General features: G+C 56.4%; 2 protein-coding genes and 1 long non-coding RNA gene across 6 annotated transcripts; 1 reads left to right on the top strand and 2 right to left on the bottom strand.

Annotated features, from left to right (window-relative positions):
- Nucleotides 1-2,325: 2,325 nt before the first annotated feature.
- Nucleotides 2,326-3,066, bottom strand: LOC149995494 (uncharacterized). The gene is made up of 2 exons (XR_016507674.1): nt 3,028-3,066; nt 2,326-2,921 (listed from the first exon to the last, which is right to left on the bottom strand). It is a non-coding gene; the product is annotated as an uncharacterized LOC149995494 (long non-coding RNA).
- Nucleotides 3,067-4,020: 954 nt separating this feature from the next.
- Nucleotides 4,021-9,544, top strand: TMEM150B (transmembrane protein 150B). 3 transcript variants are annotated; one of them, XM_090259985.1, is made up of 7 exons: nt 4,021-4,239; nt 4,608-4,683; nt 4,913-4,972; nt 5,062-5,129; nt 5,347-5,474; nt 6,510-6,693; nt 9,026-9,544. In XM_090259985.1, the coding sequence occupies exons 2-7, from the start codon at nt 4,616-4,618 to the stop codon at nt 9,232-9,234; spliced, it is 717 nt and encodes a 238-aa protein (XP_090116111.1). In that variant the 5' UTR covers nt 4,021-4,239; nt 4,608-4,615; the 3' UTR covers nt 9,235-9,544. The 3 variants fall into 3 exon arrangements, with proteins under 3 accessions (XP_090116111.1, XP_090116114.1, XP_090116112.1); XM_090259988.1 differs by lacking the exon at nt 4,913-4,972; XM_090259986.1 differs by lacking the exons at nt 4,021-4,239; nt 4,913-4,972 and having other exon boundaries at nt 4,620-4,683; nt 4,973-5,129.
- A 344-nt stretch (nt 9,545-9,888) lies between these two features.
- Nucleotides 9,889-24,447, bottom strand: BRSK1 (BR serine/threonine kinase 1). 2 transcript variants are annotated; one of them, XM_090259433.1, is made up of 19 exons: nt 24,171-24,447; nt 22,386-22,480; nt 22,179-22,264; nt 20,075-20,215; nt 17,828-17,944; nt 17,715-17,748; nt 17,557-17,625; nt 17,133-17,279; nt 16,696-16,727; nt 16,239-16,409; nt 15,425-15,522; nt 15,091-15,250; nt 14,811-14,871; nt 13,987-14,356; nt 13,496-13,544; nt 13,273-13,396; nt 12,551-12,752; nt 11,245-11,334; nt 9,889-10,210 (listed from the first exon to the last, which is right to left on the bottom strand). In XM_090259433.1, exons 1-19 carry the CDS (start codon nt 24,304-24,306, stop codon nt 10,053-10,055), a joined length of 2,340 nt encoding a protein of 779 aa, XP_090115559.1. In that variant the 5' UTR covers nt 24,307-24,447; the 3' UTR covers nt 9,889-10,052. The 2 variants fall into 2 exon arrangements, with proteins under 2 accessions (XP_090115559.1, XP_090115560.1); XM_090259434.1 differs by lacking the exons at nt 22,386-22,480; nt 24,171-24,447 and having other exon boundaries at nt 22,175-22,260.
- Between the last annotated feature and the right edge of the window lie 377 nt (nt 24,448-24,824).

The following is a 24,824-nucleotide window of genomic DNA, read 5'->3' as shown; positions in this document are numbered from 1 at the left end:
GTCTCCATCTTGGCCGGAAGTCCCTATTTATTTATTTTTAGAGAGAGGGGAAGGGAGGGAGAAAGACAGGGAGAGAAAGATCAATGTATGGTTGCCTCTTGCACACACACCCCCAGTTGGGGATCTGGCCCACAACCCAGGCATGTGTCCTGACTGGGAATTGAACCAGTGACCCTTTGGTTTGTAGGCTGGCACTCAATTTATGGGCCACACCAGCCAGGGCAAAAAGAAACCAACAAACAACAAAAACCAGATTTTAAACTCACACAGACCTGAGTTCTGACCCCATCTTCTCTGTTCAGTAACTGAGTGACATTGGACAGATATGGTAGCCATGGAGGTGCTCCTTTCAAGAAAGAACCGATCACCCGGGAAGAGTGCATTTGGCCGACAGCCTGCAGGTGTAGTACTTGCAATTGCTAGTTTTTTGGCTTGAGAGCATGTTCTTTTCAGACAGCCCCCAACCAATGACTAAGCATGGTGGTGACCACAGGGTTATGGTACGGCTATTGCCACCCCGTGTCAGACTGCTCCGAAGGTCAGCTTTAAAAAAATAAAGAAATGAGACAAGCCCTGGCCGGCTCAGTTGGTTAGAGCGCTGTCCCATACACCAAGAGTCTGTGGATTTAGCCCTGGCTGGTGTGGCTCAGTGGATTGAGTGCCGGCCTGCGAACCTAAGGGTCACTGGTTCGATTCCCAGTCAGGGCACAGGCCTGGGTTGCAGGCCAGGTCCGCAGTTGGAGGCACCTGAGAGGCAACCACACGTGATGCTTCTCTCCCTCTCTTTCTCTCTCCCTTCTTCTTTCTCTAAAAATAAATTTAAAAAAATAAAAAAGTCTGTGGGTTCAATCCCTAGTCAGAGCACATACTTAGGTTGCTGGTTTGATCCCTGGACAGGGTGTGTACAGGAGGCAACTGATTGATATTTCTCTCTCCCTTTCTCTCTTTCTAAAAATCAATAAAGGAAAAATGGAAGAATGAACTCGGGACCCTATTCACAAAACACAAAATTCACCCCATCAACACTTTGAAGGGGTAGCAGTTAGTGGCCCTCAGTACAATCATGCTGGTGTACAACCGTCACCTAGTTTTCAAACATTTTCATCTGCCCAGAGGAAGTGATTAAGCAATCACAGCCCACGCCCCCCCTTACCCCCCTGCCCCTGGCAGCCACCAACCCACTTTCTGTTTCCACGGACCTGTGTGTGTTGGGAAATCTTCGCTTTATCTGCCAGCCAGGCTGGGGCAGGGGGGTCCTTACAGGTGAGCCCAAGGCTGAAGCTCTTCCCACCCAGGGTGTCCTTCCTGGTCTCCTCTCACACTTGACGGACCCATGTCCGCGCCTGAAGGCATTCACGGCCTGTCTCTCTCACCTTCAGCTTTCGCTGCTCTTAGTCCCAATAAATTCTTTACCTTTCTGACAGCATGGTGATATGCACTTCCTGGAAGACCTAATGGCACTGCAAGACTGTGAGGTCCAGGCGTCTGCTCTCCAAACCAGCACAGCCTCTAGGGCTGCAGATGGCTCTTTCATAAAACTCGATGTCACCTGGAGAAGCCAAGATGGCCCTCCTAGCTTTACAGGGCATGTCCCATGAGCCAGGCACTGTGGTGAGCCGTCCCATCGGCTCACTCAGGAACCAGAGCACATTGTGATTGTTGCTCTTGCAGACGGCAAAACCTAGATTCCTGGATGCAGATACCCTCTGCCCTGACACAGTCACCTTCTGGAAAAAGTCCCCAACCTCAACCGGAAGCGAAACAAAATTGCAACCTCATCTCGCCCAGAGGAAGATCACAGCCTTTGCCCTGAGGCTGAGCCAGGCCAGTGGCTCCAGTATCTGGAAGGATCAGGAAAAGCCCAGGCCCCCAGCCTGCAAGTGCACAGTGGGTGGAGCCCAATTTGCAAACTGAATGGGGCTCACCAGGCCTGAGCCCCGCTAGAGGAGGAGACAGGGAGAAGAATTGGGGCTGGGGTAGGGTAGGAGGTTGGAGGGGTGGGGTAGGAGGGGTGAGAACTTGCTAGAGCCTGCTGTGTCTCCAGGGTCTAGAACAGTGCTGGCACACAGTGGGTCCTCAGTACACACACACACACACACAAAACCCAGGCACTCTGATCCTGTTATCATCAGCCGCCAAACTAAACCCTAAGAAGGAAAATGTCCTATATTGAGCAATTACTATGTGCCAGGCAAGCATCCAAGGCTGATTCTTTCCACTAACCCCAACTAAAGACAATCCAACCACAGCTACTTCTTAAATACACATGCGCGTCATCTCGGCTCCTGAATTCTATCCCACGGGCCCTCATGAGGTAGTGATTACTTCTGTGTGTTAAAGATTGTATTTATTTATTTTTGGACAAATGGGCAGGGAGGGGGAAAGAGGGAAAGAAACATTGATGTGAGAAACACCGATGGGTTGCCTGCAACCCAGGGTTGTGCCCTGGTGGGGAATTGAACCAGCAACCTTTCGGTTTGTGGGAAGATGCCCAACCCACTGAGCCATGCCAGCCAGGGCTATTTTATTTATTTATTTTTAGAGAGAGGGGAAGGGAAGGAGAAAGACAGGAAGAGAAACATCAATGTGTGGTTGCCTCTCACGCGTCCCCAACTGGGGACCTGGCTTGCAACCCAGGCATGTGCTCTGACTGGGAATTGAACTGGCGGCCCCTTGGTTCTCAGGCCGGTGATCAATCCACTGAGCCACACCAGCCAGGGCGCACCTTGTCTTCTAATTGTTGGACCCACGTGTGTCTGCCCTCGAGCCTGGGAACCCATGGAGGGCAGGGGTGAAATCTCAGTCTTGGCTGAACGCAGACACCTCCGTCATGGCTGCCTGCCTCCATTTCTGTGTTTTCTCATCTTTACTCTCAAGGAAGCTGAGAGCTTGGAGTCCTGGATGCAGGGGCCCTGGAGATCCTGCAGCACAGAGGAAGAGAAGCAGTTTCTCCAACGCTTGTGTCCCCAGAGGAGGTGGGGTCGATGGAATAGTACTGAGCCAGGAAAAGGGATGGAGCACTGATACCTGCTACAACAGAGGAACCTGCTGGAAACATGATGCTGACTGAGAGAAGCCAGACACAAAAGGCCACATAGTGTATGATTCCATTTCTGCGAACGGTCCAGAGCGGACAAACAGATAGACCGAGAGCAGTTGGGTTGTGGCCAGGCACTGGGGGCAGAAGCAATGCGGAGGGGCATTGTTTCCTGGGTAGGAGGTTTCCTTCTGGGGAGATGAAAAAGGTCTGGGATAAGACAACACTGTGAATGTGCTAAATGCCACTGAATTAAACGGTTAATTTTACATTTTGTGAATTTTGCTTCAACTCAAAAAAGAGGTGGGGTACTGAGGGAGGAGACACCCCTTGGGGGCCTGGACCCCTGGGTCTGAGGGAGGAGGGGCTGGGGGCTTTGGCTCTGGGTCCTGGGGAAGCAGGTGGAGGCTGGGGCCCAAACCCCCCAGTACTCAGGGCGGGGACCCGGAAAGTGGAGGGCTGCCATGGGAGGGAACATAAATGATCCCGCTGGAGGAAGCAGCTGCTTTCTGGGAAGGCTTTCAGATGGAGATGTCATTGCTGAGGTCTCCCTCCCTCCCACCCATGGGCTGGGGAACTCAGGCCTAGAGGAGGAAGGGAGAGAAGGGTGAGGGGACCGCAAGTTGTGGAAGGAGGAGGCGGAGTCCCCGGGGCCCCACGCCCAGCAGCGGGAGGACAGAAAGCGCACTCAGAAAGGACGAAGACCTGCATGCCTCTATTCTGGGTCCCCAGGAAGGTAAGAGCTGGGAATTTGGACATCTATCCCGGGGGCTAGAAAGAAATGCATGTGTCCTAGAAGGGCCTGGGAGTCTGGATTTCTGGGTCCCCCAAGAAGGAGGGCTGGAGAGCTGGAGGCTTTGATTTCTGGGTGCTGGGGAGGATAAGGGCTGGGAGGTTGCACACTGAACCTATAAAGTAGGAGGAAGGAAGTTCGGGGACCCCGAACGAAGGTGCTGCCTGGCTCCCAGCAGCCGGAAGAGGCGGTCTGGGCGTGAGGTCCCTGTGTAAAGTGTTAGTCAGGCCGTTGATCTGGCACTCACTGCCTTGCAGGCTCCCAGTTCGGACTTTGGCTTTTCCCAAAACCAACGCCTGTCCAAGCCCCACCCCATATATTCCAGCGTTGCTTCTCTGAACCTCTCACACAGCCCCAGTTGCCCCAGTCTTGGGACTGGGAGAGTCTGAGATCAGCAGAAGATTGGCAGGTGAGCATCCTGGGGGAGCCCGGACACTGAGGGGAGGGGAGAGAGACTGGGAGAAATTTCTAGATGAGGGTTAAAGGAGGTCTGAAGGTTAGAGAAAGTGCCCCAGGCTGAGAGCTGGCCTCCTCTGACCAGCGCCCCTCCCCTGAGCCTGCAGGAGCCCATGCTTCTGCCTGGGGGCCAATGTGGGTACTCAGGGGCAAGCAGCCATGATCTGATGCATCTGGACCCTGAGGGCTGGCTCCTCACCTGACAGAGAGAGAGGAGTGTGTGTGTGTGTGGAGGGAGAGAGAGAGAGAGAGAGAGAGAAAGAGAGAGAGAGAGAGAGAGAGAGAGACTGATTGATCAGTGGCCCTATCCTTCCTGTGCAGAGCCTGGCATGTTGGGCTACCTGTACCTGCTACCTGTCTTCCTGGCCCTCTGGGCTGTTGCTAGCATCTGGACCGTGTGAGTGTTACAGGCAGGATGGTGCCCGGTCCGAGGGGGCAGGGGCTGGGGGCCTGGACCCCTGTGTCCGAGGGAGGAGGGGCTGGGGCTGGACCCCTGGGTCCAAGGGAGGGGTGCTAGGGGCCTGGACTCCCGGGTCTGAGAGACGTAGCAGTCCCGTGTCTCTGGGTAACAAAAAGAAAAGTTGTCTTGAAAGCTGCTGCTTATCTGACGCCTTCCCCTCCTTCAGTTTTGCCATTGCGGTGGCCAACAGGTCTGTGAACCTTACAGAAGCCATCCCCTATATCAGGTAGTGATGGCGCTTGCAGGGAGGCTCCAGAGACAGGAAAGGGGGTGCGGGCGCTCCAGAGCCACAGGACGATCCCTTATCTTCCCCAGTATCTGTGGATCGTACCCCCCTCAGAGCTGCATCTTCGGCCAGATGCTCAACGTGGGCGCTGCTATGGGTAACTGTACCTCCCCTTCCCCTCATTGCCCCTCCAGTGCCGGACCCTCCCCGCCGGGGGACCCCAGCCCCGCCTTCTCGGACCCAGGAGTCCAGGTCCCCAGCCCCTCCTCCCCTAAGTCCTGTATTCGCCCTCCACCCCTGGACCCCCAGTCTCTCCCACCCCATCACCCTTCCCCTATCGGGCCAGGACCCGGCTCACTTCCCTCTCCTCCCAGCCGCTTGGATCTGCATTCTCCGTTACCATCAGTTCCGGGACTGGGGCGTCGGAAAGTGGGCTAACCAGCTGATTCTGTGGTCGGGGCTCCTCTGTGCCCTGGGCACCTCCGTGGTGGCCAATTTCCAGGTGCGACAGAATTGGTTCTGGGAGCCCAGCCCCGGGTTCCCGCCAGGCAGAATCTGGGACTACAACTCCCAGGATCCTTCGGGGTCGCCGGCCGCTTGTTTTGGAGGCTGGGCCCCGCATAGCCTCCTGGGACTTGTATTTATTTATGGCTCTCGGCCGGTGGGGGTGCGTGCCGACTTCTTAGGCTGTGTTTGGAGCGCCGCGTGGGAACCCCCTTTTTTTCCAGGAAGGAATGCATTTTCACTTTCTTCCATGTTGGTAGACTCTTTATAGTTATTTCGTTGCTCACGAGGAATCTGGATCATTCCTTGCCATCCTCCACCCCTTTAATCATCAAATGAGTGATATTCATTCTTACCGTTTGCTACATTGGTGGAGTTAGCACTAGGTTTTACTTTCTGCCCTATTTTTATTCAAATGCAAAACAACTCTAGATGGACCCTTCCTGGCCAAATCCTACAAAGAGGTTTTTTTCATCAGCTGGTTCATTGTGGTCAGATATGAATCCAGGTTCATAGACTCCAGAACCCCTATTCTGTTTTTTAAAAAAATATTTTATTTATTTATTTTTAGAGAGAGGCGAAGGGAGGGAGAAAGACAGGGGAGGGAAACATCAGTGTGTGGTTGCCTCTCATACGCCCCCAACTGGGGACCTGGCCCACAACCCAGGCCTGTGCCCTGACTGGGAGTCAAACCGGTGACCTTTTGGTCCTTAGGCTGGCACTCAATCCACTCATCCACACCAGCCACGGCCCGAGAACCAATTTTTATCACCTTGGCAATCATATCTGCTCTCCCACACCTGGGAGGAGAACAAAAAATTTATCACACCAATATTTGTGAGCGTCTGCTCTGGGCCCGGCACCGTGTTAGGGATTGAGGCCCCAGCGGCAGATCTGACAAGGGCCAATGGATGTAATCAATGAGCCAATTGCTGGGCGCAGCAGTTGTCAGTCACTGTCCAAGGGGTTGGTCAGGGGCCCCTTACCGCCTCACGGGCCTGGTCTACACCTCAACCTTCCCCACTTCTTCCAGCAAAAGAACCAGCAGGCCACGCACCAGACGGGGGCCTTCTTCGCCTTCTTCGTGGGCCACCTCTACTTCTGGCTGCAGCTCCTTCTCTCCTGGAGGAAGAAGAGCCTGCCCCAGCCCGGGGGCCCTTGGATCAGGTTACTCCGCCTAGCCCTCTGCAGCCTCTGCACCGTCCTCATGGTGACCAGTATCCTTACTGGACAGGGGTGGGGGCCATTCTTCACCGGAGTGGGTCTGCTCTGTGCTAGTGTGAATGCTGCTCCTGCCCCACTTTCTTGGCCTCATTCTAGGACAGTCATCAGAGACTGCCGACCCGGGCTACGCTGCCTGGGTTGGAATCCCACCTTGGCCACACACTAGCTGGGGGAAGCTCTGCTGTTTTTTGTTTTTTGTTTTTAAACTTCTTTTTGCCACAGCTTCCTCATCTATCAATTGCAGATAATAACAGAGCCAACCCGGGGTTGTGAGGAATGAAGATGATACATGCGAGGTGCTTAGATCAGTGCCTGGCACAGAAGGAGGGATCGATACATATTGGGAGGATGCCGAACCGATCATGCGGGGTACCCGCTCTGCGCCAGGCGGCATGCTGGCGAAGGCTGGGAACTGAGGTTCAGATGGGGGGAGTCTCTTGGCTAAGACCCACCATGGCGTTCACTGGTGGAGCTAGTGGTGGGCTTCAGGCCCCTCCGACGGGCTCTCAAGGGCTGTGTGTGTCTCTTCTCACATCCACGCTGGGCGATTGGTAGCTTGAAACAGGCGGGCATACTGGCCGTATTTGTATCACAAGAAGTGACAAAGGCTACAAATCAGGGCTGGTGGTTAAACGTTTGCCAGCACACCACTGGGTGGCATGCGACTCCAACCCACTTCTGAGTCCCCCCAGAACCCATCCGGGCACGCCTCTGGGGGACTGAGGTCACCGGTGAGCCTCCATTTCCATGCCTGTAAAATGGCATTGCTTTTTGCCATAGGGAGGATTGTCGCTGCTGGGTACAGAGCTTGGAGGGAGAGGAGGGGCCGCAGACTAGCCCCCGAGGACGGCTGGCCTCTGTGGGGAGGCTGATGGAAGGGAGGCCGGGGAGACGCTGGCCTTCCCAGGGCTGGAGGATTCCCAGCTGCGGGCCTGTGCTGGCTGCAGGAAGGGACCCCGTTCCCTTTCCAGAGCAGCAACCTGATTTGCATGGAATAGGGGGGGAAGGGCAATTGCGTCTGCAAACCAGCTTCTCGGCTCTGCTGGGCCTGTGGGTGATGAGATCCAGCCCAGCCCCTTCTAAAGCCCTCACTGGGCTGATCGTTTGCAGAATTCTCTTTCTGCGGGGCTCAAATGTCCCTTAGCTGCAGGGATCGGGGATGGACCATGAAGATCGCTGACTGAGTGCGTTAAGGGGCTACATGGCCGCAAAGGTTCTGAATGAGTCCCGCAGAACCAGCAGTTTGGGCCTAGGCTGGAAGTTTCGACACGGCAGGTGTGTGCATGCAGAGGTTGGAATAATCCCTTGGGGGAGGAGAGGCGGTTGCTGGCAGGGCCCCAGATGCCTCCAGCACTAAGGTGAGGGGTGAGAGGCTTGGGCTTCCGCCTTGGGGCAATAGGGAGCTATGGAAAGCTGGTGAGCAGGGCGAGGAACAAGGTCAGGTCTGGGGGTAAGCAGCCTGCTGGGGTGCTCACATTCCTTTTCGGCTCAAAGATCCATGCAGCCAGGGATGGTGTTGGTTGGACTTACGGACTGCCTCCGAGTCCTTGACGGAATGAAAAAATGCCTGATCTAGGGGTGAGCTGGAGCTAGCTTGGCTGAGCGGAGGAGGAAGTGCTCCCGTGAGGAGGGTTCCAGAAACAAAAGAGGTGTCCGCTAGGCTGGAGCTTGGAGTGTGTGCTCACTGGTGGTTAGTTAGGAGGCGGTTTTAAGGAGCTGGGGGGCATGGCTGGGAGCAGGGCAGATCTGCTGAGGTGCAAGGCCAGAAAGAGAGAAGCCAGGCAGAGAGGGCGGGACTTGGGGTGCCCAGCCGGCCGTAGGCGTGATGCAGGTGGCAAGGGCGATTTGGGGCACATGAGTGGATGGCGGGGCACCCTGAAAGAGGAAGATATTTGAGGGGGACGATTCAATTCTGTATGTGAGTGAGCAGGAGGAACCCGTGGGCCTGGGGCTGGGGTGTATGTTGAGGAACCCCTGCGTACCGTGTTTGGAGGTGGAAGCAACGTGCCTGATTGTCTGGCCCTGGCAAGTGGGGACATGGCAGAGCCTTCACAAGTTGGGGGAGGGGGAGGTCAGGGGAGCATAAGAACCATGTTCCAGGATAGTGGGAATGCCGCACAAACAGAAGGGGCACGCGGGAGAAATTTGGGAAACAGTCTGAGATGCAGACAGGATCACAGGAACCATCAAGGGGGGTGACCAGCCTGAGAGGTCAGGCCCATCGGGTCCCCAGACACGGCCTCGCCGGCCCACAGCTGCAGGGTGTCTGGCGGGCTCCCGGACCCGTCCCCCAGTGTGGTGGTGTGCCTTGACCGTGGGGTACAGTGGTCATCCTCCACACCAGCCGCCGGCGCTCCGCCTCCGCCGTCTGCGAGTGGACCGTGGCCATGCTCCTCTTCACGCTCTTCGGCCTCCTGGCCTTCGACTTCTCCCGCCTGCGGAGCTGCACCCTGTGTCTCCAGCCGGGCCCCAGCCTCAGCCTGGCGCCAGCCTCCCCCATCTCCATGGAGGCCCAGCCCTCCCAGGGGCTCTGACCCCGGCCTTGTCCTTGCCGGCAGAGGAAAAGGAAGCCGATCCCCGGACCCCTCCACGCCCCTGGGATGAACTGTCGGGGGTAAACTGTCCAGGATGAACCTTCGGGAATGAACCTTTGGGGGTGAACTTTAAAGGACGTGCCGTCTCTGCCCCGTGTGGAACCTAGGGGTGTCCAGTGTGGCGGGGTTGTAAACAGCGGATTGCCTGGCGTCTTTGTGCCCTTCTGCCCCAGCCATCAGGGCCACCCAGGAAGCGAGAGGCCACGGCCAGCCAGCCATCCCTGATCAAGGCTATTTATTATTGTTATTATTAATTTTTGTGGTTTTTTTTTTTTTTTTGCCGCTGGCGGAATCAGAGACACGGACGCAGGCAGGATCACGCGAAACCAGAATTCCTTCCGGAGAGCAAATCCGTACAGAAGGTCGTGGGGGGAGGGGAGGAGCAGGGGAGGGGGGCCCAGGAAGGGGGGAGTTGGGGATGACACAAGGACAGATGGCCCTGTCCGTCCGGATCTGCTAAGCCACCCCAACCAGACCCCGTCCCTCCCCCTCCCCCTCCCGCAGAGAGATTGATCAATAAATAAAATAATAAATTAATCAATAAATAAAATAGAAACAGCACCCACCCCCAGTCCCCCCTAGAACCACCCCCCAACCCCACTGGGCATGGCCCCTCGAACCCCATCCCTGCAGGGCGAGGCCGGGTATGTTGTGTCTCCCCCTCCCTATGTACTCCTTGGGCCCTATTTACAGATTCACAGTTGGGGGGCAGGAAAGGGGGGTGGAGGGGGCTCCCCTCCTTCCCCGGCCCCCTGGGGTCAGGGCAGAGGGGTCCCGTTGGTGGCCAGGAGCTTCTTGTCCTTGGGGGGGCCTCGGCGGGGAGAGCCGGTCAGCTCTGGGTCTGGGCGGCCGGGCGGGGGCTGCAGGCTTCGGGGTGGGGTACCGGCAGTCCGGGTCTGGGCCCCGTTCTTCTCATCTATCAGAAGGAAGCGGTCTGGCATGGAGGTTTCTGCTAGCCAGGGGTCTCAGTAACCCCAAGGCCACCAAACCCTAGGGAACGTACTTCAGCAATGTGCTGAGGTCCAAGCCCCCAACATGGTTGCCAGAGGACACACGCCAGCGACCGGGCCTGGCAACCCTAGAACAGGCCATACATCCCAGCCCGTCTGACCCTCGTGGCTCCCTTAAGGGTCACTGACTGCTATAGGTCTTGTTGTCTTAGCAACCAATATGGCTCTCCCCCTGTTAGGAGGACTGGAAATCGCACCCTGCCCCCTTCCCCTTTATAAGACGCTTGGCTAAGTTCCCAGGTGCCTGCTGGTCCTTCTTCTTTGAGGGTGTGCCCTTTGGGGAATTCGGGCCTGTGGCCTCAGGGAAGGCAGAACTGGACACCCCCACCCGACTCCCCAGTCTCCAGGAGGGAGCATGATCTGGCCCTCTGGGCACCTTGATATTAGCCCTGTCGTTTCTGACCTTGGTGAAATGGACCCCACACTTGGAACCGCTGCTCTTGAGCAGACTTGACCCTGGGAGGTGGCCTTCTCCTGTGATAAGGCCACCCAGGCTCCTGCCCTCATGGCTGGGTTCTATTTGCCTGCTGTTTCACCCAGGAACCTACGGGACCCCTACTCCCACTGTATCTCAGGAGTGGGGCTGAGCAGGACTCTCTTCACTTAGGAATTTTGGTTACCCCTGGTTGCTAGGGAATCCTGCTCCCTGACAAGGAGGCTACTATGCAGGAAGCCCCGTCCCCTGGAGCACAGAGCACATGCTCCCAGGTGAGACCGAGACCTTGGAAGGCAGGCAGCCCAGCAGAGCCAGAAAGGGCCCCAGCTTCTCCGGGAACCTGCTCGCCGCTCTGCAGGTGAGGCCTCAATGCAACAACAGGTGGGCCTCGCTTCCCCACAGCTAGAGCCTCACCCACGAACCAAATGCTGCAGCCCCCCTGGTCACCAGGAAGCCGCCCCCTCCCATAGGAGACGAGAGGGCCCCACAGCCCCTGCCTCCCACCTGCCAGGGCCTGCACGGAGGGCTGGTCGTGAGTGCTCAGTAGCTGTGCCTGGATGGTCTCCACGACTCGCTTGAATCGACGGCTGGGACCTGGAAGGGGCAGGGGAACAGGATGACTTGGGGACTGACAGGGACAGGGAAGGACCTCCCACACTGTGGAGCCCCGTCCCTCCATCCAGCAAAGGCCTCTGTTTCTCTTGGTCTCAGTCCATCCCCTCTTGAGGCTACACATCAATCCACGGTTTGCAAATGGAGATAAGAAATGTTGAGCTTCCAATGGAGGTTGTTCTGTATTTTAATAGGTTCTGCTGCTTGTTAGTTTCTAGTGAAGGCCAGGAAGAGCCAGAAATGTAAGAAAAATTAATGGGAGGGAAAAAAAAATCTTAAAATTCAGAACTTTCTGCCTAGTAGTCTCTAAAGAAGAAAAACAAGAGCCATAATTCATTTTGGGGATAGCACACCTCCATGTTCCACAACAGCCTGGCTTAGAAACTCTGGGAGCAAGCTCATCTCCCTGTTGTGACATATTAAGATTGGTGACAAGGACAGCAAACAGAAGTATCTCTCCTGCCCTGGCTGGGGTGGTTCAGTGGATTGAGTGCCAGCCCGTGAACCAAAGGGTCACTGGTTCAATACCCAGTCAAGACACATGCCTGGGTGGTGGGCCAGGTCCCCAGTTGGGGGTGCGTGAGAGGCCCAAACATTGATGTTCCTCTCCCTCTCTTTAAAAATAAACAAAATCTGTAAAAAAAAAAAAAAAAAAAAAAGTACCCCTTCTTCTCCAAACTTGTTATCAGGACTCAGGAACCAAATAGAATTGGAAACAAGACATTTCTGTGGTTCCTCAGCTCTGGTGCCGTGACTGATTGGTGATGTCTGCTCTGGGTGGGAGGTTGGGGGCAGGGGGTATGGCCCGACAGCAACACCCCCCGTCTTTGCTCTTCTGATGTACAGGAGGCCGACACTGAGCCCAGCCAGCTCTGTCACGGTGCGCAGTGTGACTCTGGCCAAGTCCATTTATCTCTTTAGAAGCCTCTCAAGTGGGTGATTACTCACACATCAAAGGAAATAGTGCCAGTAAAGCACTGGGCGCGTTGTAAACACTATGTTATGGGGTTAAGTGTGGATGAAAAAAGGGGGAAGGAGAGGACGTGGGGGTCTGAGTGAGGAGGGGGCTCACAGAGTCCGGCCCAGCTGAGCACTTTCTCCTCCTCCCTCATGCAGCCCTCCTGGGCTGCAATCGGATCTCGCCGTCGTGAGCATGCTAAACACCAGGCCGGGCACAGTCTAGACCAGGGAAACTTACCGGAGATGAGAGTAAAGGTGACAGAGTAGATGCCGCCACCGCCACCACCACCTTCCCGTCGTGGGGAGGGCTCTGGCCCCTCAGAGGAGCTGATGTCCACCTGGAAGCGGACAGGCTTCTGGAAGACGGAGGGGCCACCACTGGCCTTGTACTCGGCCCTGAAGCTGGTCTGTGACAGCACACTGTGACTCAGGCTGGGGATCTGAGAGAGGCAGGGAACACAAGGAGGGGGTGACTTCAGTGATGTGCCGGCAGGGGAAGGGACAGCCAACCCTACAGCTGCCTTTGCCCAAGGAACTACAAGTCCCATCAGCCACTGGGGCAAAAGTATAAGGAAAGGAAAAGAGATGCCCCATTGCCTGCTGGGACTTGTAGTTTTCCATCCTACTGTGAACAGTTAATACAGGATGAATGGCTGAGCAACCCATTCCCAAGGTCATGGTAGGGGAATATCAATTCACTAGTCCTCAGGGGACACTAGTATGTGGGGAATTGTAACTGAGGATCCTGTTTTACCACCTCCAGGCCCCAAGGCACAACAGTTAACCTCTCCTGCCCCCCTGCTACTGCAATGACCAAACTCAACTCTGGCTGGAAAACTACAATCCCATGAGCAGAGCCCCAGGAGGCGGTCTGCCCAGCGCCAAGGGGGTGCATCCCAGGGGCCGCTGCCACCTGTAGTTCTGCGGCGGCCAGGGTGCATGCGGGCCCACGCCCCTCACCGACAGGAAGGCATGGACGATGTCCGCTTTGATGCTACTGAGCGGTTTGTCCTTTAGCACGAGGAATATTTGTTCTTCTTTGTCCAAGGAGATAAAGTTCCCGAACCAGGAGCGCTTTGCCAGCCTGAGTAAGGAGGGCATGGATGGCGAGCGGGGTCAGGAAGGGGCTGAGGGAACGAAAACCCCCCTGCATCCCTTCTTTTCCTTTCTGTGCCTCACTCACTCTGGAGAGGACTCCGGCGTCAAACTGGACATCTCCTCGGCGGTGGGGACTGGGGAGGGGAGAGCACGGTCAGCACCTGTCTCTCATCTTCCTGCACAGCACACAGGCCAGCAGTAGCTTCCAACCAGGGGGCCCAGCCCCAGGGTCTACTCGCCCAGCCCAGGAGCCAAACCCCACGTGGCAAGGAGCCAAACACTCCTTGTCGGGACGCAGCCGCCCATTAGGCCACGCCCCAGGGTGGGACTTGTTTGCCATGAACCAATAGGAAGGTGAGCCAGGGCCCTGAAGGGGCGCGTCCTTCAGAGGGGGGGCCCCACTTCCTCTTCACCCAACAGGTGCAGCGAGGCTCACAACCCCATGTTATCCTCGGATGTGGGAATCTGGGACTCAGCCCCTTGCTCCTGGGACCAGATGTTAGCCCCCCAGCCGCCTTCCTCCATTAGGACTCATGAGTCTACCTCCCAGCCACTGCGCCCCCAGGGACCCCGTACCCTGCATCTTGCGCCGGTGAAAGCGAGGGGAGCCCAGGAAGCTGTTGCGGATGGAGTTGAGACGACTCCTCCAGGCAGCTCCCCCGACGCCACCTCCAGGGCTTGGGGGCGGTGTTGTCCCCGGGGTCCCAGTGGGGCTGGCCCGGGGCGTGTGCAGGGGAGAGTGCAAGGGGGTCCCCCCGGAGGAGCGCGGGGAGCCTGGGGGGCCAGGCAGGGGTGTGGAACGGGCACTGGGGGGCGGGGGCTGCTCCCCGGCGCCCCCACCCCTGGGGCCCCGAGAAGGCAGCGTCTGCGTTTTGGAAGTCGGAGAGCCCCCTCCCCGAGCCTCATCTCCAGCCCCTGGCTCCGGTGAGAAGGAAAAGACTGGACTCTGCGGAGAGTGGAGGAGGGTGAGCACAGACTACAACTCCCAGGAGGCTCTAGGTGCCCCACTCGCACACACAGGCAGGTGAATCCCGATGTATGCTGGACCTTGTAGTCCTATTATCCCCCACCCCCACCCCACTTCTATAGTTAGGGGAGCAGGGAGTTTTCCCATCATGCTCATCGCTGTAAACCCATCAGTGACTGCTGCATAGTAGGGGTTCAATTAGCTTCTGTTAAAACAGTAAGCCCTTCAGACACACTGAAAGCCCAACCCTATGGAGATGGAAATGGCCAATGTACTAAAATACTGATATGGCCTTGGATCTTTAGCCCTTCCGGGACAAGGAGGCAATATCTCTAGACCTGATGGGAACTGGAGTTTCTGCTGCTCTCGATCTTTGCTCTACAGGGTCTTCATCCCCTTACCCCTTCTCCATTTATTGGGAGTCTGGCCTTACCCTCGGGCTGCTCAGAGGGCTGGAGGACAGGCCGGTGGAGGCTCCACTGACGCTACGGGATCTGTTTCCAGGAAAAAAAATTAAAAATCAGGAGGGATGGTTTCAAAAGGCTCAGGTGTCATCTCCCTTCCACATTCCTTCAAGATGAGGAAATGAGGCCCAGAGAGGGCCGGTGACTTGGCCCGATCACACTGCACCTTGGAGGTGGCACTGGGTTAAAACCTTGAACTCCCTCCCCACCCAGGACTGGGGAATCCCTCTGCAGGGGCCGGGCTCCCACCTCTGACTGTGCTGGGCCATCTCCAGGGCCCGTCGGGTGGGTACAGGGGAGCCGCCACCACCGGCATCAGTGATGCTCAGCACTTCCATGGACTTCCGCTCTGGCCGCCGCTTCCCGTGACGGCTCAACATGGGGGAGTCCACACGCTTCCGAGGAGGGTCTGAAGGCAGATCAAAAGTCTGATTCGTACACCTGTACGTGGCACTCAGGTAGATGGGGAAACTGAGGCCCGAACAGAGAGAGGGTTTGACAAAGGCCACAAAGCAAGTCAGGTCCTACAGCCTGATTCCATCTCGGGAATCCGGGGCCTGGGCTCCCAGCCCTGCCCTCTCACCAACATCATTCCGGGGAGGCAGGTCCTGGTCCTCACAGCTGGGGTATCGCTCCTTTCGATCCAAAAGCAGATAATATATCATCTTTTCTTGGTTCTCCCTATGAAGGGTGGGAGATGATGGGGGGTCGAAGGTCAGGTCCCAGAGGCGGTCTCATCCCCACCCTGCAGCTGTGGCTCTCTGGGGGCTTACTCAGTCCATCCAGTATCTCTATATACAGTTCCATTTTCCTAGATATCAAAATGATTGGTCCCTTCATCTCAACCTCACTTTACTAAAAACAAAATAATAATATCTAACATTTAAATACTCTATGTAAGTACTATAGGAGGCACCATCTAAATCTGTCTCAACAGCCCTGTCTGGTGTGGCTCAGTGGGCTGAGCATCCTCCCGGAAACCAAAAGTTTGCCGGTTCCATTCCCAGTCAGGGCAAATGCCTGGGCTGCTGGGTTAGGGATGGTTTGGGGCGTGCGAGAGGCAATTGATCGATCTCTCGCACACCGATGTTTCTCTCCCTCTCTTCCTTCCTTCCTTCCCCTCTCTCTAAAAATGAATAAATAAAATCTTTTTATTTTTTTAAAAAGTAAGCGTTTCAACATCTATACTTTTCCGCATGGTTTCTGCCTTTTCCCTGCTGGTCCTACCGCCCCCTTGTGGTTCCTCCGGGAACAGCTCCACGCGGGAGTTTTAAGCCATCGCCCCCCCGAGTCTGCGTGTGCGCGAGGCTTGGCGCGTCCCCTGCTGGCTGTCCCGGGAGCCAGGGCAGCTCGCCCCACCTGGGCGGGGAGTGTGTGTTACCCGCCGGGTGACTTACTCCTCGCTCCGCAGCTCGCGGTGCAGCCGCTCCCGGTCCCTGAAGCAGCCCAGGGAAGCCATGCTTTCCAGGACGTCGGGGTCCAGCTCTCCGTTTGATGGCAGGCTCCGCATGGCCACCCGGCGGCCTGGGGCTGGCTCCAAGCACGGGTCCGGCTCATGTTTCCCGCCCCTGGAGAGGGGCAGAAATATCACAGGGAGCCCGGATTCGAGCCCTCACTTTCATCTGAGGCTCAGGGGGTCTGGGTCCCCGCCTGCACCTTTCTGGGGAACCCGGGAGTCTAGGCCCCCACCCTCCCTCAGACCCAGAGGTCCAAATACCTAAGCCATCCTCACTCAGAAACCTCAGCATCCCACCCCCCAGCAGGGTCTGGCTCCCCTGCTTTGGGAGCCTTTGATCTTTGGGCCCCTCTACCTTCCTGCCCCAGGCCCCCAGGCGTCAGTGCCCCTATACTCACAGGTACCAGGGATGTTTCTGAATTTGCTCCAGCTGTGAGGGCCGTAGAGAAGCAGAAGTGAGGTTGTATGATCACAATTGGCCGCAATGAAAGCTGATGGGGTGGTGTTGGGGGGGGGGTGTCCCTAACAGTGCCCCCTACCCTCCCCGCCACCAGGGCTGGATGACGGTTCGTGTTTCCCCCAAGTGGCGACTGAGAGTATTGCCTTGCACTCAAGCTCCGGAATTCTGAGGACCATCCCGCCAACATTTTCGCATGTGCAGGGGCATCCTGCCGGGCCATCAAGTCTGCACATGCACCTCTCCCCTTTGTGTAGCCAGCAGGTTTCTAGGACCTTGGGCTCACCCAGGGACCCCCCTGCTAGGTGTCACACCAGGGACTGACAGGCTTCTGCCTTCATCACCCACTGTCCCCATCACGGTCCCCCCGCCACTCACACTGAGCCTTTTCTCAGGCTCCACTTCGATCATCCCCCTTAGGAGGCTCTGGCAGTCTGGAGGAATGAAGTGGGGCATGTGGAAGACGCCTCGTTTCACCTTCTCCAGCAGCTGGCGGAGGTTGTCATCATCGAAGGGCAGAGCCCCCTGCGCGACAAATGACCAGCCACTGTCCCAAGCCCCCCTAGGGCTCCTGGCCGCCCCATCCCACTCGGGGACCCCTCTGGGCCATCCCACAGTTCTATGACTGCATAGTTAGCTCCGGGATCTTGGCCTGATGGTGAATGAATACCCCCACATCTTCCTGAGACCGGTTAAATATTTGGGAGACACGCCCTGGGGTGCAGATGGAGCTTCCTGGTCTCTGCTCCTACCAGGCAGGATTGTTCTTGAAACGGGGCAGGAGAGGTGAGGGGCGCCTTACCACCAGCAGGGCGAAGAGGATGACGCCACAGCTCCACATGTCAGCCCGGCGCCCGTCATACTTCTCCCCCTGGAAGGGAGCAGGACCAGCCATGAATGACGTTCACCTGTCCCCCAGGCTCCCTCCACCCACCTCTCCTCTACCTGCTCCACATTCACCTTAATCACCTCCGGACACGCATAGTGGGGCGACCTGAGGGAGAGACATGACGTGAGCCTCTGCCTGGCTTCTCTCCCCTCCCCGGGACCCGGGAGGCTGGGCCTGGACTCACCCACAGCTGGTCTCCAGGAGGCTGTCTCCCACCTGCAGGGACGCCATGCCGAAGTCTGCAATGCGGATGTTGTTCTTTTCGTCCAGAAGCAGGTTCTCTGGCTTCAGGTCTCTGTGGCTGAGACAGGCAGGTGGGGCTCAGGCCTCCAGGAGACCCAGGCCCCGTCCCCCTCTCTCAGAGGGGGGCACGTCTGGAAACTTTGATTATAGACAACTTCACACATGCCCCAAAGTAGAGAAGAGAATACAGGGAAGCCCCCTGTACCTACCCATCCCCCGGCTTCCCGCATTATCAACTCTGGGCTAATCTCTCATCCACCCCCCTACATACGCTCTCCTTCTCCCACTGGATCGCTTTGCCTGAGATCCCAGATGCCATATTATTTTACCCACGGCATTTGAATATGTATGAAGTGAGAGTTTTTGAGGTAAGCAAGGCTGATATTGAGCTGACTCTTTAAATATTAAAATATTTCCTTACTGAATAATAAAAAAAAAAAAATACTGCCATCCCAAGCTCGTCACTGATTCCTCCCTTGGGACCCACTCCTCATATTCCCTGGGGCCAAACTCCTCAAGATTTAAGGGTTACTGTCTGAGGGGAGGTGACACCCAAGGATTCTGCAGCTTCTGCTGGAAGTGGTCAGTAACTGGGTCACACTGGTTGTTAAATATACATACTGACTATCGCCCCCTAGAGGTCAGTGTTTTAATGTCAGGGTTTTGACACAGTCTTGTCAATAGGGAGGTATGCGGACAATTTAAATGGGCTGCCTCTGTGTCACCCAGGTTTATCCCCAAATCTGGGCCCTTCCATCCTGATTCCCATCCCACCTCCAATCCCCACCCCCGAGAGGGTGATGTGCAAACAGATGATGTTGAAAGACGAGGTGAAGGCACCCATTTTGCACCAGGATTAATCATAAAAATGCTGCAGATATAATACTCTGTTTTGAGAGCTGAAGGTAACTCAGCGAGGAAAGGAGAATCTTTTCATATGTGAGCTCATATGCCAAAAAATGCACCTCAACCCTTACCTCACACCATATACAAACACTCACTTGAAATGGATCCCAGGCCTACGTGCAAGATCTAAAACAATAAAACTTCTAGAAGAAAACAGAGGAGGAAACCTTAGCGACCTCGAGCTGGGCAAAGATGTCTCAAATAGGACAAAAGAAGCGCCAACTATTATAGAAAAAAAAATCAACAAACTGGAGTTCATCAAAATTTAAACTTTTGCTTTTTGCAAGACATTGTTATAAAAGTGGAAAAGCAAGTCACAGATGGGAAGAAAATACTCAAAATATATACATCTGATAAAGATTTGTCCCTAGACTAAATGAACAAATAACTCTTACAACTCAAAAATAAAAAGACAGATAACGCAATTTAAAATGCATAGACATTTCTCTGAAATGGCCAATAAGCACATGAAAAAATGTCCTACATCATCAGCTACCCAGGAAATATAAGTCAAAACCACAGTGATCCCTGGACAGGTAGCTTAGTTGGATAGCAACACACCAAGGTTGTGGTTCGATCCCCAGTCAGGGCACATGGAAGAATCAATCAGTGAATGTATAAATAAGTGGAACAACAAATCACTATTCCTTCCTATTTCTTTCTCTCGCTCTCTCTCTCTCCCCTCCCCCTCCTCTTCTCTGTCTAAAAAAAATCAATAAATAAAAAATAAAAAACACAGTGAGATCTTACTTCACACCCACTAGGATGTTATAGTCAAAAAGTCAGATAATAACACATGTTGGCAAGGAGGCAGAGAGATTGGAACCCTCATAAACTGCTGGTGGGGATGTCAAATGGTGCAGTCACTTTGAAAAAATGGTCTGGCACCTCCTCCAAAGGCTAAACACAGAGTCAGCACATGACTCAATAATTCTACTCCTAGGCATGTACGCAAGAGAACTGAAAACATAGGTACACAGCAAAACTGGTACCTGAATGCCCATATTATTCATAATAGTCCCAAAGGAGAAAGAACCAAAACATCCATCAACCGGTGAATGGATAAACAAATATAGCCAATCCACACTGTGGAATATTACTCAGCCACGAAAAGGAATAAAGCACTGCCACATGCTACAACACGGATGAACCTTGAAAACCTTTCTCTAAGTGACAGAAGCCAGTCTCAAAAGGCCACAAACAGTAGGATTCTATTTCTAGGAAATGCTCCAAAAGCTGAACCCATCGAGACTGGAAGCAGATTGGTGGTTGTGGCCCTCACCAGATGGAGTAGCTGTGGCAGAAATCCAGCGCAGACACGATCTGGCGGAAGAACTTCCGGGCCTCCTTGGGGGTTAGTCTCCCCTTCTTTACCAGGTAGTCGAACAACTCACCTCCAGAGACATGCTCCAGGACCAGGTACCTGAGGAACATGGAGGAGGCAGAGGGCTGGAAGGGGCGTGTGGAGGACCAAAGAACCTGTCTGGTCCCCTCTTGGATCGGTCTCTTGACCTCTTGGATCAGTCTCTTGACCCCAACAGAAGACCTCAATCCCACTGGCCCCTGGAGGCAGAGAACCTCAATGCCCATAGGTCCCTGGGAGGAGGAGACATCAATTCCCATGAGTCCCTGGGAGGAAGGGATCCCAATTCTCATCAATCCTGGCTAGAGGCACCAGTTCCCATCAGCCACTGGAAGTGGAAACTCAATTTCCGTCAGCCCAGAGAGACACCCATGTCGACTTCAGGGGTCAACACTTTAACTTATAGTTGTCCTAAGGAATAAGGGAATCAGAGATCCCAATTCTCCTAGACCCCTAGGAACTAAAGGCCCCTATTTCCATCAGCCTCTCATTAGTTTCCGGGCTACAGATAACGGAATTCTCATCTAGTCTTAGGCAATGACATTTGCTGGGCGCACTGCTTCAACTGTAAACTTCTGTGAAGTAAAGACTACAATCAGCCCCTGGGAGGTAAAGACTCCAATTCCCATCAGCCCCTGAGAGAAAGAGACCCTAATTTCCATCAGCCTTTGGGAAGCCAGAATTCAACTGCCATCAGCCCTGGGCAGCAGACACTCCTATGTCAACTTCGAGACTATTAATACTTTGACTCCTGGTTGTTTCAGGAGCTAAGGCCACTCCACCAGCACCTGGAGGGCAGAGACCCCCAGTTATCACACAGGATTCTGAGAAATAAAGACCCCGCCACCCCTCCACACCCATTAGCCCCTGGAAAGCCAACCCTCTTACTCAGAAGCCTCTGGGATGAAGAAACTCAAATTATCACTAATTCTTGTCAATAATGATGGCACTGTGCACCAATCTAAGTCCACTTCTGTGAAGGAAAAGACTACAATGCCCATTAGTTCCAGGTGGAGAAGCTCCCAATTCCCATAAGGCTCTGGGACCTAGACTCTACCTCCCATCAGCCACCTGGATTCTACAAATTCCAACTCCCACGAGGCTCCGGGAGGGTAATAGTGTCACTCCCATCAGTCCCCGGGAAACAAAAGCTCAATTTCTATGTGCCCTTGGAAGGACGAGAGCCCTCTGGGAAGCCGAACTCCCATTGAGTGGGCGTGATAGCACCTGCAGCCACAGCAATACCTGGAGTAGCCCCAGGACTACAATTCCCATGAGCACCTGGGGCCACAGCAGCTTTCTACCTGGGAAACCCACCCCAGCATCTGATGGGTGTTGGAGCCAGTTCATCCTGGAGACTGTGTGGTGGTGGTGGGGGGGGGGGGGGGGGGCAGCGGGGCTGTCCCTCTCCAGCAGCCCAGCTGTCCCTTGGGTCACCAGAGTCCAGACAAAGGTCTATTGTCTGAAGCCTGGAGAGCTGGACCCCACCCCCACCCTTCCTGGGGGGTAATTGACTTTGAGATAGGGACTCCAAACTCCTAAGGAGTCCCATTGTTGGGGGGTCCACTCATAGGGCTCAAAGTCACGCTGGGGGCCGAGGGGGCCTCCAGTGCTTCAGAGCAGAGGTTGGGAGGAGGCAGGAGTCCGGGACCCCCATTGCCTTAGCAAATGGGGGAATCTGCTCTTAGCAAGTTGGGTCTGGCTGAGTGCTTCCACATTATCCAGGATAGAGTGTCTCCTGCAGTTGGGCTGTTCTCAGCCTCTGTCCCCACTCAGGGGTGGCTCAGACTTGGCAGTCCTGTTGCTGGGGCACATTCGACCCTCAGCATCACGCCAGGGAACAATGAGGGTTCAGTGTGTTCAGGGGGTGTCCCTGTGCAGTGGGGAAGGGACTGGGCCTTCAGTGGCCCAGCCAAAAGACCTCAAATTTCGGCAGGCCCCTCCAGGCCTTGCTTCCAGAAGGGTCCCACCCGAGGAACTTGGGGAGGGCACATGGGAGGGCCGGGTGTCTATAAATACCTACAAATATTTCTTGTTCTCGTAGACGTCATGAAGCTTGAGGACGTGTGGGTGTTCAATGAGCTTCAGGATGGCGATCTCCCGTTCCACCTGGGGGGTGGGGGTGGTGATGGCAATGGTAACAGAGGAATTGAGGTCAGAAAGGTCTCCCTCCCTCCCATCCCATTCCCGAAGGGCCCCCCACCCGAAACACACACACACACACACACACCTTCATCAGCACCGATTCTGACAGCTTCTCCCGGTTCACGATCTTGATGGCGACCTTCTGGCCCGTGATGCAGTGGACCCCAAGTTTAACCAGCCCTAGGGAGCAGAAATAAAAATGTGGGGTGTGCCCTGATGGTGCGGCTCAGTGGGTCAAGTGCCGACTCGTGAACCCTAGGGTCACCGGTTGGATTTGCAGTCAGGGCACATGCCTGGGTTGCGGGCCACGTCCCCAGCCGGGGGGGTGGGGGTGTGTGCCAGAGGCAACCCTGTCTTTCTCCCTCCTTTTTCCTTTCTCTAAAAATATAAATAAAATCTTTTTTAAACTGTGGGGTGTGCTCCCAGAGCACCCTCCCCTGTTCTGGCCGCTGAGACCCGCTTGCCACCTCCTTCCCTTCTCCTTCCCCTGCCAGCTGTTTCCCAGTGGCCCTGATCACCCTGACCTGAAGTCCTGGGGCCAAAAGCCGCCCTGCCCACAGCGCAGCGCTTGCCCCAGTCCCTGGCGCCCAACTCCGTTCCTCCACCCACAGCCGCCCTTGAGTCTCACCCTGATTCCCTGTACGTTCATCTGTCCACCATGTCTGTACAGTTCGGTCTCCCTCATCCGCCTCCCCAGCCCTCTGTCTCTCCTTCAACCCGTCAGTTCCTTGAATTTCATGTTTGTGCCCCTTTCCAAACCATCCTCTCCACTTTCTCCCAAACCCTGACCTTCCAATCCCCTTCTTTGATCTGCTGCTCATTGCAGCTGTAGCTGGGAGCCTGCAAACCGTGAGGGTGTACCCACTCTCCAGGGAAACCCCAAAGCCCCAAACCCAGGAGTCCAGGCCCCAGCTCCCCCTCCCTGGGACCCAGGGGTCCAGGCCCCCAGCCCCTCCCCCCTCAGACCCAGGGGTCGAGGCCCCCAGCCCCTCCCGCCTCACACCCAGGGGTCCTGGTTTCTGGCCCCCTCCCGTCAGACCCCAAGCCCATGGCCCCTTCTCCCCCATCACTCTGGAATTCAGGTCAGGAACCCCTTCACACTCTCATAACCAGGATCTGGAGGTCTGCCTCTCTCCCCACCTACCTCACACCCTGGCCCTCAGTTTCATAGACACCCTGGACCCATCCCCAGGACACAGGTGTTCAGCCACCACCACCCCCCCCCCGGAGGAAAGAGGCCGTGGCTGGTGGCCAGTGTTCAGCCACAGCAAAGGATGACCCCTCCACAGCCACTGCTGGGGGACCTGCCTCTCACTTCCACCTCCCGCCTCTCTTCCCGGTCCCCACACTGAGCCAGCAGGCTGGAGAAGGGGGAGGATTCTGAAGACGCTGTGGCCCCAGCCTCACTCCCTGTGACCCCACGGCCTTGGGAGGCCAGGGGGCAGCGCAGAGGGGAGAGCTTCCCGGGCAGCACCCCGTCCCTCCAGCGTGTCACCCCAGCCTGCGGCTGTACTGCACCAACTCCCTCTGCTCCCAACACCTCCCAACGCCGCTGTCCCCGCTGCAGGCTGGCCTCCCTTCCCCACAGCGGCCACAGCCCTTCCAACCCCTGCCCCAACCAGGAGGGAGCCCGTGGGCCGCAGCACCCTCCAGGAGCCCAGGCCCCTAGCCCCTTGTCCCCAGGACCCCAGAGCCTGAGACCCCTCTCCACCCTCCATCCTGGGGACCAGGCAGTCTGGACCCCAAGTCCCGTCTGTGTGAGAGACCCAGGGGTCTGGGCAGCCATCCCCTGCCCTTTGAAGACCCGAGTCTGCCCTCTGCCCCCAGTCCCCCCTGCCCTCGCCCCAAGTGCCCCCCTCCCCTGGCTCACCTGTCTGTCCTTTGCCCAGCGTCTTCTCCAGCCGATAGGGGCCCACATACTGGGCGTGCTGGGGTGGGTGTGGGTGTGGGTGCGGGAGGTGGTAGGCGGGGGAGCCCCCGCCTCCCTCCTTGGCCCCGGACGACATGGTGCCCTTGGTCCCGGCCCGACCGGCCCCCCGGCCGCCCCCCCTACGGCCGGTCGCCCCGTCTCTCCGGTGGGGGCCGGCGACCGCTCCGTCCCGGCCCCCCCGGCTGCCCCCCACTTCTCCGGGGGTCCCCAGGGGGCTGGGCTGGCCCCCCCCCAGTCGGCGGGCCGCGGAGCTGGGGGAGGGGGGGCGGGCCCGGGGGGGTCAGGCCCCGGGAGTCAGCATGGCCCGGGGGGGCTGCGCGGCCCCCCCTCCCCAGCGCGTCCCTGGCTGGCCCCCCCTTCCTGCGCCTCCCCCCGTCGGGGGGGTCTGAGGTGCGGGCCGGCGGACGCTGCAGGCCGAGGTCCCCCCCGCCCCCCCACGCGCCCTCTCTCCTCCGCCTCCTCCTCCTCTCCGCCTCCCCCCGCCACCTCGTCCTTTCTCTCCGGCACGCTGACATCACCATCCGGGGACTCCGGGCCCTTCCCCAAAGTTAACCCTTTCGGTTGGGGGGGACGGGGCAGGGGGCGGGCCTGGGA

The sequence above is a fragment of the Furipterus horrens genome, unplaced genomic scaffold (genome assembly GCF_987537825.1).
Source record: "Furipterus horrens unplaced genomic scaffold, mFurHor1.1.pri manual_scaffold_13, whole genome shotgun sequence".
NCBI classification, from domain to species: Eukaryota; Metazoa; Chordata; class Mammalia; order Chiroptera; family Furipteridae; genus Furipterus; species Furipterus horrens.
The sequence above is the reverse complement of the archived record's forward strand: the minus strand, read 5'-3'. Positions and strand labels throughout refer to the sequence as shown.

What these genes read in the sequence shown, in the direction of transcription:
- TMEM150B (XM_090259985.1), top strand. Translation starts at nt 4,616, where the DNA reads ATGTTGGGCTACCTGTACCTGCTACCTGTCTTCCTGGCCCTCTGGGCT. An exon ending in GTTGCTAGCATCTGGACCGT is followed by an intron (nt 4,684 to 4,912) that starts GTGAGTGTTACA and finishes CCCCTCCTTCAG; the next exon opens with TTTTGCCATTGCGGTGGCCA. An exon ending in CAACGTGGGCGCTGCTATGG is followed by an intron (nt 5,130 to 5,346) that starts GTAACTGTACCT and finishes CTCTCCTCCCAG; the next exon opens with CCGCTTGGATCTGCATTCTC.
- BRSK1 (XM_090259433.1), bottom strand. Translation starts at nt 24,306, where the DNA reads ATGTCGTCCGGGGCCAAGGAGGGAGGCGGGGGCTCCCCCGCCTACCAC. An exon ending in TACGAGAACAAGAAATATTT is followed by an intron (nt 20,216 to 22,178) that starts GTAGGTATTTAT and finishes CATGTTCCTCAG; the next exon opens with GTACCTGGTCCTGGAGCATG. An exon ending in ATGGCCCAGCACAGTCAGAG is followed by an intron (nt 14,872 to 15,090) that starts GTGGGAGCCCGG and finishes TCCTGGAAACAG; the next exon opens with ATCCCGTAGCGTCAGTGGAG.